This window comes from Magnolia sinica, chromosome 2, assembly GCF_029962835.1.
Source record: "Magnolia sinica isolate HGM2019 chromosome 2, MsV1, whole genome shotgun sequence".
Taxonomy (NCBI): Eukaryota; Viridiplantae; Streptophyta; class Magnoliopsida; order Magnoliales; family Magnoliaceae; genus Magnolia; species Magnolia sinica.
The window spans coordinates 25,517,859-25,530,338 of NC_080574.1; the positions used below are offsets into that span (position 1 = coordinate 25,517,859).

General features: G+C 40.7%; 1 protein-coding gene across 1 annotated transcript; it reads right to left on the bottom strand.

The window, feature by feature from the left end:
* Window positions 1–683: 683 nt before the first annotated feature.
* LOC131227814 (GDSL esterase/lipase At1g71691-like) lies at window positions 684–6,555 on the bottom strand. The gene is made up of 5 exons (XM_058223641.1): window positions 6,284–6,555; window positions 5,396–5,517; window positions 1,823–2,062; window positions 1,386–1,635; window positions 684–1,135 (listed from the first exon to the last, which is right to left on the bottom strand). Exons 1-5 carry the CDS (start codon window positions 6,546–6,548, stop codon window positions 897–899), a joined length of 1,116 nt encoding a protein of 371 aa, XP_058079624.1. The 5' UTR covers window positions 6,549–6,555; the 3' UTR covers window positions 684–896.
* Between the last annotated feature and the right edge of the window lie 5,925 nt (window positions 6,556–12,480).

A 12,480-nucleotide genomic window follows, 5' to 3' on the forward strand; every position in this document is an offset into this window, starting at 1 on the left:
GAATGTTTTAATGGGAGGGTAACCCCTCTCAACTTTTGTATGTGGTGTGGCAGACCTAAGTCATGGATTGACTTGATTTTTAAGCCCAAGGCCCACCATGGTATAATGCATTTGACTGATGGGGGTAGATGTTTGAAAAACATCATGGTGGGGTCCACGCAGCTCAACTTCATGAGAAGTCCCCATGAGGTCGACCACGTAGAACCATTATATATATATATATATATATATATATATATATATATATATATATATATATATATATATAGACACACACACACACACACACACGGAAATGCTCACATGCGAACACGTACTAAGTACCAACTTTTTTAGAACCCATCTTACGTGATGTGGATCCAAAATCTGAACCGTTCATGTGAAGCAGCACCTCGTGAAACTCCCTGGGCCCAAGTTTTACTTTGATCTAAAACTTTGATGGCCCATGAAAAATGAAAACATTTTCCTCCCTTGATTTGCATTTCTCTTTGCTATGGCACAACAGAATTTTATATCAGAGTGAAAATTTGTCACATAGGGTTTCATGGAATTCCGCATCACATGGACTGTTCAGATTAGACACCCATGACACGTGTGCAAAGGTACGCATGTGCATAGGTGCGCAGGGGAGCATGACTCATATATATATATATATATATATATATATATGCACATTAAAGAAATTGAAGAGAATCACAATCCTATTTCATAAAACAAACCAAACACAAACATATCAAATGTAGGAACAAAACTCAACTCACAAACATCCCTATTTAATTTGTTCTTGTTTGTCACTCTTCTTTCTCTCTCTCTCTCTCAATCAAATAAGTATCTCCTTCGTTTATGTTTTTTTTTTTTGTTTGTTTGTTTTCACTCAAAGAGCAGCTGATATCCTACTACTCGTTAGGCTCAATATCAAGATTTGCAAGCTGTTGAATATTCATAGGGTGTACCACACTTGCGTCCCCACTGAAAGCCCTTCTTCCCATTATCAGATTCACAGCTTCTGTTGGGTGAAATGCATCCCAGAACACGTACTCATTTCTGTTCGCGCATGGTGTCTGGAATGGAAGGCACGTTATCTGCCCTCCGTTACGTCCGATGCCGCAACACCCGCGATCCACCACATTGAATCCTTTTAAAAAAAAGAAAAGTGAGAAAATAAGAAAAATGGGTTATACCAGACAACAGCCAGGCGCATCTGGTAAATTGCTCGCGCCCATGCTTCATTGATCCTGTCTGTTGAAAGTGATGGGCCCCACTATGGATGGTGGATGTTCCAAAAGCTTCCCAGAATCCGACCAGTCTAACGTGGGCCAATCAAATACCGATGCTATAGCCTCAAACAAAAAGGACTAAAATACCCTTGAAATAAGGTCACGTACCATATTGTCTAGGGTTGTGGAGAATGTCCATGAACATCTGGAAAATGTCCACGTGTATGAATTTCGCACCAGGAAGATTAGCATTGAGGCCGTTGATCATTGATTTGACGTTGTTGTTGAAGGGAAGTACGACGTTATCAACGGCATCCGAGCAACGGCTGTTAGTGTTTTGTGAAAGGACGCTTGGTATACATCCCAACGATCCAACTCCGGAAATTACAAATTTCCGAGCTCCCAGATTGTATAGGCTCTGCAAGAAGCAAGGGTTTAATGTGGAAATTAGGAAGAAGCTTAATGATGGGATCAGAACCGTTTGTAGAGTGGGCCTTGTTTTAGGAGGGTCCATAGCTTTAAAAATTGAAATTACACTTGTTGGACAACCTAGAAATCAATTTCAGATCATCAGATACATGGACACGTGTACGATGGAGACTTACGGTGAGTTGGCGAGTGTATTGCTGAATCAAGAGAGTAGCATATTGCTGTGGGTTGTATTGATTGCGAGTATTGTAGATGGACATCATGTAATTGTTGAGGTAGTCATTGCTTCCCATTCCCACGAAGAATATGCATTTAGCGATGGACTGGGCCACGTCGTCCGCCCCCAGCCGGTCTGTGATCTGATCGAGGGTGGTTTGGAAGTTTTGAATCTGTTGGTTGAAGGGAATGCGGCTCGCCTGTACATTCAAAGAGAGAGAAACACCATTTACGTAGGGGTCAGCTCAACCCAGATTATCTATGGTGATTTTTGACACAAGGGAGGATGTGATGAGGTCAATCACTGTCTTCCTGGATAGGCAGATAACTTGAATTTACAAGGTAATCTTGAATCCACGAGAGAAAATCTTAAATACAAAAGAAGAAATAAAACTTCTAAGAGTTTTAATTAATAGATTGAATGAATAATAAGAATAAGTTTAACACCTTTTAAATAATTTTAAATAAATTCTAAAAATGTAATTAAAGAGTTCTAATAAAATAAAAAAATAAATTTCAAAAAATGTGTAAATTTTCATCGTCTGTTAACCTATCAAGTTGATAGGCCGAAACAATTTAATAAAAAAAAAATGCCCAGAAATTTAAATGAAAAAAATTCTATGATTTTCATCCTATCAATCCATTTTGTCAACATGTTCAACATTATTTCAACTTATCAAACAGTATTTTGACCTATTGATCCATTTTGTCGATATGTTAAATAATATTTCAACCTATCAAATAATATTTCAGCCTGTTAATCAATTCTGTCAACTCATGGAACAATATTTCGACTTGCCGAACAAACCTATAAATAATATTTCTAACCTAGCTAAACTGGCAGAAATCCACCGGCAAGAAATGTAGATTTCCTGACTGAATTTTGACATGTTAACCACAAAGGTCAGTCAATTGAACCATATTGAGTGTAGTGGATCTTTTTTAACTTCGGTCCATCTTAACCATGGACAAATCCACAACCCTTCTACGTCAATTTTTGATTTTACATATTACAAGGGCTGTTTCGGAATTTCATGTCACTGGAAAGGTGTACTGGTCGTCACATGCATAGCCACGATCTAAAGCGAGATTGATTCCCTTGGTCGGCAGCTCCTACACAACCTCTGAAAATTAAGCCTGTCCCACAACAAGAGTGTGGGTCCTACCACGATGTCTGGATGACATCTACTCCGTTCATCATGTGGGTACCCTCGTGTGATCCTTGGGATTTCTGAAAATTAGGGCGATCAAAAATTCAGATGGGCCACACTATGTACAATCATGCCTAAAACCAATAAATCATGTGGGATGGTCCACCTGATTTTTGGAATGGCCCGATTTCTTAGATGTCCATTCATCCTGATTGAATGCATCTTTTGAACGTACTAGATGGCATATGCAAACATTGTGGGCCCCACAAAGAATCTGAAAATTTCAAATACTGGCCATCCCCTTTATGATTTTTCTCTGTTTTGGATTTATCTTTATATGAAGGGTGAACTTGTGGGGTCGCACCTATGGACAGAGTGGATAACGGGCCCTACAAAAAAGTGGGCCCCACACAAATAGTTGCAGAATAAGCTATATTTCAATGGTTGCAGAGGAACCGGCCTCTTGATTCCCATGCGGATTGCAGTCCTTCACTCGTGTCAAAGCTTCGATAGGCTACTCAGGTGACCGTCACCGTGTAGATTCAATGCGTTTCAAATCAGGCCGTTGCTCAATTAATCTTAACCGTTAATGTGTTTTCTACATGTGCGGCTCACATGATCATCTTCTGGCATCTATGGTTTTAGGACGCCTGACAGGAGGCATTTGATCTTGCACACAGACACTGCATCATTACGTGTGAGGGCACACCTTCCCATGCAGACGCTGGGGGGACGCATTTAACTTAAATGCCCAGCAGAGTTACCTATTTGATAGTCAAGCGAAGCACCATACTATACTTTGTTGTTTTCAAGAAAGGATTTGGTTCAGTACTCCGTACGAGTAGCAAAATTAGCCAGTCCGCAGGGAAACCGGTAGGCTTTTATCGTACTGGGTGTTGGGCCCACCTTGAAGGAATGTGGTTTATCCACGCCGTCCATCCGTTTTTCCAGCTCATTTTACTAGATAGACCCAAAATTGAAACATATAAAAAGTTCAACTGGATCACACCACAGGAAACTATGGAAATAATGATTTACACCATTGAAACCTTCCTAGGGCCCACAGTGATGTTTATTTGTTATCCAACCTGTTCATAAGATCCCACAGAGACAAATGATGTGAAAAGACAAATATCAGCTTCATCCAATATTTGTGTCGCCCCCAAGAAATTTTCAACGGTAGATATTCAATTTGCATTGTTTCCTGTGGTGTGGTCCACTTGAGCGTTAGATATGACTCATTTTTGGGGTAAAGCCCTATAATTATCTGCTAAAATAGATGGACAGAGTCGATAAAATACATAAAACAGGGTGGGCCCCACAGAGTTTACTGAGTACGCAATCCGCTTCCATCTGCGTGGAGCAATGGGTAGGAACATTCTCTGGCGTCCCACCTAGTATCACTGGGATGATAGTACATGCGTACACAAGTACACAACAACCGTTGATATTCAGAGGGAAATTATTCGATACTCTGGCGGGCAAGAACACTCGATGCTCAGGCATTTATAAAACTAAGTTGTGGAACTTACTGTTGCTGACGCACTGTCCCAAGATCAGTTTCACTGAACAAAATATAACCTCCTATCCGAGTACGTCAGCAGATTAGGTGCGGCCCAGCCTCACCCGAGACGATGCGGCCCTTACCGTGGGGCCAACCTTGATGTATGTATTCCACATCCATGCCGTCCATCCGTTTTTCAGATCATTTCAGAACATTAACTAAAAATAAGCAAATCAAAATCTCAGGTGGACCATACTATAGTAAAAGCAGGGATTGAACGCCCCACCATTAAAAACTTCCTAAGGCCCACCATAATTTGTTCTGCGATGTTTATTTACCATCCAACCTGCTAATGAGATCACAGCAATCTTGATGAAGGAAAAATCAAATATCAGCATTATCCAAAACTTTTGTGACTGACAGAAAGTTTTTACTGATCAATCACCACTGTGTCTTATGTTATGGTCCACCTGAGACTTAAATCTGCTTCATTTTTAGGCCCATGCCTTAAAATGATCCGATAAAACAGATAGACGGCATGGATGTAGAATAAAAACATCAAGGTGGGTCCCATGGTAATGGCCGCATCATCTTGGGTGGGGCCAGGCCGGACCTGATCGCCACCCTTTTAAATGGGACCAGTGGATAGTTTTCATTTCCGACCGTCCAGTAAATGTCGACGGAGCCAATGGTCCATAATCATTAATTTTATTTTATTTTATTTTTTGTTTAGGATACAAGAAAAGTAAGAGACATATTCTGGACAGTTTAATTGAAAAAAATTTATAATTGCGTGCGCATCATCATCACACTCTGACAGAGTATCAAAGTTTTTCTCTATTTCGAAGTTATTAGGGGTAGAAAATGAGAGAGCTTACGAAATTTCTGCCTGTAATATCTAAGATTCCAGCAGCCGCAGACGCATAGTTTACACCATGAAGGGCGTCATCGCCAGACACCTCTGAATATGGGGGTATCAATGGAAGCCCCAACAGCTCAGCTGCACCAAAAGAAGAAGAAAAAAAATACAGAGATGAGTTTGGGAGATCTGGGCCTTTCATCATATGGGTTTCAGTGTGACCACACATGTTTGAGTAGAATGGATGGTTAGGAAAATGAAAAACGTGTCACACATGTGGTGGACCATTTGAGTAATCAGCCTGAATTTTGTGCCATGGTATGTTAAATGTGGGTCCCAGATGATGAGTGGCTCGGATTATGCTTGTCCATAATACTTCAACATATGGATGTATTGAATCATGCAAAACGATTTCTGCTCACAAGGTTTGCCTTCCGAATCTAGGAAAGATTGAAGAGATTAATCGCGGCACCGTACGTGCCAGCTTCGCACGTATGGGAGTGATCTAGGACATGTACGAGGTGGGCTCTTTGTAAACATGTCCTCTACCGAAACCCAAAGCACGTTTACGTCCCACCTAATGATTGGCCAGGATCTCTCACCTGTGTAACTCCCGGCAGAATTAGGCCGCGTGCATGGTGCCTTGCACTTTCACGTAAATAAAACCACGTGAGAGAGAGAGAGAGAGAGTTTTTTAAATGGCCTGAAAGGCTATCCATTGCCATGAACAGATGTAAACATTAAAAAGCTCGAGGGAGAGAGCTTTTAAATGGTATGAAAGTAAATCGATTTCCATGAAGAGATGCATGCATTGAAAAGCTGGAGAGAGAGAGAGAGAGAGAGAGAGAGAGAGAGAGAGAGAGAGAGAGAGAGAGAGAGAGAGAGAGAGAGAGAGAGAGAATCAGACCTACAACATCGACAATGGTGTAACCATTAGAGAAACGGCCAGTGGGTCCACCAGAAAAATCAATACCATAAGGGTAATAGTTTGCCTTAGCGAAAGAAGGAAGGTTGTTGTTATTTCCATTGTCTATGAGAGAGTCTCCGAATATAAACATGGCAGGCACGAGTTCCTTTGCTTTCTCTCCGTTGTCTGGTGCAACTCCCTCCTGTGCTGATACCATACACACCACCATGCACAAGAAAATGAAGAAGAAGCTAACACTAGCCATGAGAGAGAGAGAGGATGAGTAGTGCAAGAGAGTGTGAGGGCCGAGGGGATTAATAGCCGTTGGGATGGTGAGGGGAAGAGTGAAAGAGGGTGTGAGGGGATTTATGGCTGTTGGGATGGTGGTGGGTAGAACGTAATAAATGTCGTGATCAACTCTTACAGAGCAGTAATTATAGAGGGGACGATTACAAAAGTGCCCCTGGGGCGGTGCGTAAATTACATCTAATCCGATCGAATGACGAGAATACCCTTGAAACGGGGCGTATCAGAGATAAACACATTTACGCGCCGAGTGCGGATCCTCTGTGTCCTGGAGGCAGGAACTCCCTGCCTCCAGCGTTTTCATTGGTCAACGTCACTGTTAGGGCCATGTCATCAATTTTTTAAATATATTAAAAAAAATACATTTAATGAGGACTATAACGGAGACGTTAACGGAAGCGGTTTACCTGCTGAGTAACGGACGCGGATTGCGTCCTACCCCCGCCCGGACGGGCAGGGCTCTGTGGGGCCCAAAGTTATGTAAGTATTTTATCCATGCCGTTAATCGCTTATATTAGACCATTTTAAATTGTTACTCAAAGAACAAGGCAGGTCCACAACTCCAGTAGACCACACCAAAGGAAGCTTCAGTGATAATGACACCCACCGTTGAAACCTTTATGAGGGCCACTGTAATGTATTTTTACCATCCAACCTATTAATAAGGTCATGTAGAGGTGGATGAAGTGAAAACACAAATATAGGCTTGATCTGAAACCTCTCTAGCTCCCAAGAACTTTTTAATGGTGGAAGTTCAATCCCCACTTTGTAGTCCACTTAAGACTTGTACCTGCCTAATATTTTTCATCATACCTTAAAATGATCTTAGAAAAACGAATAACAGCGTGGATAAAACACTTACATCACTTGCATCACTTTGGTAGGACGGAATCCGCGTCCCTGAGTAACTCAGTATGGTAAGGGCCTGTTTGGCCCATGCTCTAAAATGATCTCGAAAAATGGGTGGACGGTGTAGATATAGCCTACACATCATGGTGGGACCTACACAACTTGCTAACAATGAGTGATATTAGCACGGACCGATACGATTCCATCTAGCCTACTTCCAAGCTTTTCCACTCTTCCCAGACATGGAGTGGAATTGGCACGGGACCAGATGCACTTCCATCCCACCTAAGCCCACCTAATCCAGCCGGCCAAACAGGCCCTAAGCGTAATGAGTAGAGTCCGTGGAGCCTACCGTCATTGTCATTCGTGCATTGTATCAACTCCATCCATCTCTTTTATCATCTAATTTTAGGATTTTACAACAAAAATTAATCATATCCAAAGATCAAGTGGACCACACCACCTGAAACAGTGTGAATTGAATTCTACCATTGAAAAGTTTTTGGGGCACACAAAAGTTTTATATCAAGATGACATTTGTTTGTTCCATTCATCCATGTCTTTGTGATCTTATGAACAGTTTGGATGAAAAATAAACATCATTGGGGGCTTAGAAACATTTCAATGGTGAAAATCAATACTTCAACTATTTCCTTTGGTATGGTCTACTTGAGCTTTCGATATATAATTCAGTTTTGGGCTCAACTCCTAAAATGATTTGAAAAAATGGATGGATGGCGTGGATAAACCACATGAATTCACAATGGGCTCAATAGAATTTACTCAGTACGATAAGACTTGGTATGCAATCCGATTTCACGACGCGGATTTCCTACCAAAGCCTTTTGCAGTAAGATCCTGAACAAGGATTTCAGATGGGCCCACTGCGACGTTTGTGATAAATCCAACCCGTTCATCCATTTTTAGATATCATTTTAGGACATCATACCAAAACTAATGTATATATATATATATATATATATATATATATATATATATATATATATATATATATATATATATATAAAACTCAAATGGGCGACACGAGAGGAAACAGTGGGGATTTAGTGTCCACCGTTGAAATATTTATATGGCCACAAAAGTTTTGTGTCGGTCTAATATTTTGGTGTTTTCACTTCATCCTAGTAAAAATGACCTTATAAACAGTTTGGATGGCATATAAACATCAAGCGGCCCAAGAAGGTTTCAACAGTAGGAATTTCTTTCTCCACTGTTTCATCTTGTATAGCCCAGTTGAGTTTTTGATCATCCTAATTTTTGGTTACATGTCTTAAAATGAGCTCTAAAAATGAACGAATGGATTGAAATTCTTGTAAACATCACGGTGGACCCCACGATACATCCCAACGCTGGAACTTCATGCAAAAGGCTTTCCCTAGTGAATCCGTGTCCATGGTTTCCATTGGAAACGTATTGGCTACTCCCCTGCCACTTGGTGCTATGTGGACCCACTATGATGTATGTGTTTCATCTATGCCGTCCATCTATTTTTTTTAGATCATTTATGGTCTGAGACCAAAAATGAGGTATAACCCAATCTCAAGTGGACCACATTACATGAAACAGTGTTAAATGAACGTTGACCATTACAAAAAATTTGGGGACCATAAAAGTTTTGGATCAAGCTGATCTTTGATTTTTCCCTTCACCTGAGTCTTTATAACCAAACCAATAGATTAGATGTCAAATAAACAGTACGGTGGGCCTTAGGAGGACTTTAATGATGGATATCCAATCACCATTGTTTTCCTATGGTGTGGTCCATATGAGATTTATTTCCCTCTCATTTTTGGGATCAACCCCTAAAATTATAAGTAAAAATAGATTAACAGAATGAATGAAACACATATATCATGGTGGGGAAGTGATGTCACCCATTTATATGGGTCCCACTATGATGTATGTTTTGTATTCACACCGTTCATCCATTTGGAGAGATTATTTTAGGGCATGAGCCAAAGAATGAATCGGATCCAAAACTCGAGTAGACCCCATCATAGAAAATAGTGGAGAAGTCACGCCCACCATTTATTATGACTGAATCCAATCCGAACTTCGTCACTTTGTCTACTAAATCCCGTCACTTTGTACTGCAACCCCGTCACTTTGTCTACTGAACCCCGTCACTTTGTACTGCAACCTCGTCACTTTGTCTAGTGAACTTCGTTACTTTGTACTGCAATCCCTTCACTTTATCTACTGAACTTCATCACTTTGTACTGCAACCCCATCACTATGTGAACTTCATCACTTTGTACTACAACCCCGTCACTTTGTCTACTGCACTCCGTCACTTTGTACTGCAACATCGTCACTTTATCTAATGTACCCCGTCACTTTATGCTACAACTTCGTCACTTTCTCTATTGTACCCCGTCACTGTGTGTTGCAATCTCGTTACTTTGTCTAGTGAACCCCGTCACTTTGTACTGCAACCTCGTCACTTTGTCTACTGAACCCCGTCACTTTGTAATGCAACATTGTCACTTTGTCTATTGTACCCGATCACTTTGTACTACAACCCGGTCACTTTGTCTACTGAACCCCGTCACTTTGTACTACAAACTCATCACTTTGTCTAGTAAACCTCGTCACTTTGTACTACAACATCGTCGCTTTGTCTAGTGAACCCCGTCACTTTGTACTACAATCCCATTACTTTGTCTAGTGAACCTTGTCAATTTGTCTAGTGAACCCCATCACTTTATACTGTAACCCTGTCACTTTGTCTACTGAACCCCATCACTTTGTACTGCAACATCGTCACTTTGTCTACTGTACCCGTCACTTTGTTTACTGAACCCCATCACTTTGTATTGCAACATCGTTACTTTGTCTACTGTACCCAGTCACTTTGTGCTTCAACTTCATCACTTTTTCTACCTTACCTCGTCACTTTGTGAAGTACCATGTCACTTTGCGATGGGGTTTTACTAGACAAAGTGATAGGGTTAAGTAGGGTTACTGGACAAAGTGATGGGGTACAGTACACAAAGTAATGAGGTTGCAGCACAAAGTAACTGGGTACAGTAGACAAAGTGACAATGTTGTAGTACAAAATAATGTGGTTCAGTAGACAAAGTGATGGGGTTGCAGTACAAAGTGACGGGGTTGCAGTACAAAGTAACGAGGTTCACTAGACAGTGACCGAGTTGCAGTACAAAGTGACAGGGTTCACTAGACAAAGTGACGAGGTTCAGTAGACAAAGTGATTGGGTTGCAGTACAAAGTGAAGGAGTACAGTAGACAAAGTAACAAGGTTGCAGTATAAAGTAATGAGGTTTAGAAGACAAAGTAACGAGGTTGCAGTACAAAGTGACGGGGTTCACTAGACAAAGTGACAAGATTGCAGCACAAAGTGACGGGGTACAGTAGACAAAGTGACGAGGTTGTAGCATAAAGTGACGGAGTATAATAGACAAAGTGACGGAGTTCAGTAGATAAAGTGACGGGGTTGCAGTACAAAGTGACGGGGTTCACTAGACAAAGTGACGGAGTTCAATAGACAAAATGACGAGGTTTGGATTGGATTCAGTCGTAATAAATGGTGAGCGTGACTCTCTCCACTGTTTTCTGTGGTGAGGTCTATTCGAGTTTTGGATTTGATTCATTCTTTGGCTCATGCCCTAAAATGATCTCTCCAAATGGATGGACAGTGTGGATACAAAACATACATCATAGTGGGACCCATATAAATGGGTGACATCACTTCCCCACCATGATGTATGTGTTTCATCCATTCCGTTAATCTATTTTTACATATAATTTTAGGGGTTGATCCCAAAAATGAGAGGGATTTAAATCTCATATGGACCACACCACAGGAAAACAATGGTGATTGGATATCCATCATTAAAGTCCTCCTAAGGCCCACCGTATTGTTTATTTGACATCCAATCTATTGGTTTGGTCATAAAGACCCAGGTGAAGGGAAAAATCAAAGATCAGCTTGATCCAAAACTTTTATGGTCCCTAAAAAGTTTTTAATGGTCAACATTTATTCAACACTGTTTCATGTAATGTGGTCCACTTGAGATTGGGTTATACCTCATTTTTGGTCTCAGACCATAAAATGATCTAGAAAAATAGATGGACGACATGGATGAAACACATACATCATAGTGGGCCCACGAGCACCAAGTGGCAGGGGAGTAGCCAATACGTTTCCAATGGAAACCGTGTACGCGGATTCACTGGGGAAAGCCTTTTGCATGAAGTTCCAACGCTGGATGTATGGTGGGGTCCACCGTGATGTTTATAAGAATTCCAATCCATTCATCCATTTTTAGAGCTCATTTTAAGACATGTAAACAAAAATTAGGATGATCAAAAACTCAACTCGGCCATACAAGATGAAACAGTGGAGAAAGAAATTCCTACCGTTGAAACCTTCCTGGGCCTCTTGATGTTTATATGCCATCCAAACTGTTTAAAAGGTCACTTTTTACTAGGATGAAGTGAAAACACCAAAATATTAGACTGATGCAAAACTTTTGTGGCCATATAAATATTTCAACGGTGGACACTAAATCCCCACTGTTTCCTCTCGTGTGGCCCATTTGAGTTTTGTATATTCATTAGTTTTGGTATGATGTCCTAAAATGATATCTAAAAATGGATCAACGAATCAGATTTATCACAAACGTCGTAGTAGGCCCATTTGAAATCCTTGCGCAGGATCTTACTGCAAAAGGCTTTGGCAGGAAATCTGCGTCTAAAACGTGAAATCGGATTGCGTACCGAGTCTTATTGTATTGAGTAAACTCTATTGGGCCCATTGTGAATTCATGAGGTTTATCACGCCGTCCATCCATATTTTCAGATCATTTTAGGAGTTGAGCCTAAAACTAAAGTATATCAAAAGCTCAAGTAGACCATACCAAAGGAAACAGTGGAAGTATTGATTTTCACCATTGAAGTGTTTCTAAGCCCCCAATTATTTTTATTTTTCATCCAAACTGTTCATAAGATCACAAAGACATGGATGAATGGAAAAAACAAATATCATCTTGATATAAAAC

Excerpts from the sequence above, each read along its gene's own strand:
- LOC131227814 (XM_058223641.1), bottom strand. The coding sequence starts at position 6,548 with ATGGCTAGTGTTAGCTTCTTCTTCATTTTCTTGTGCATGGTGGTGTGT. Across the intron at positions 2,063-5,395 it reads ATATTACAGGCAGAAATTTC|GCGAGCCGCATTCCCTTCAA; the intron begins GTAAGCTCTCTC and ends TTGAATGTACAG. Across the intron at positions 1,636-1,822 it reads AATACACTCGCCAACTCACC|AGCCTATACAATCTGGGAGC; the intron begins GTAAGTCTCCAT and ends TGCTTCTTGCAG.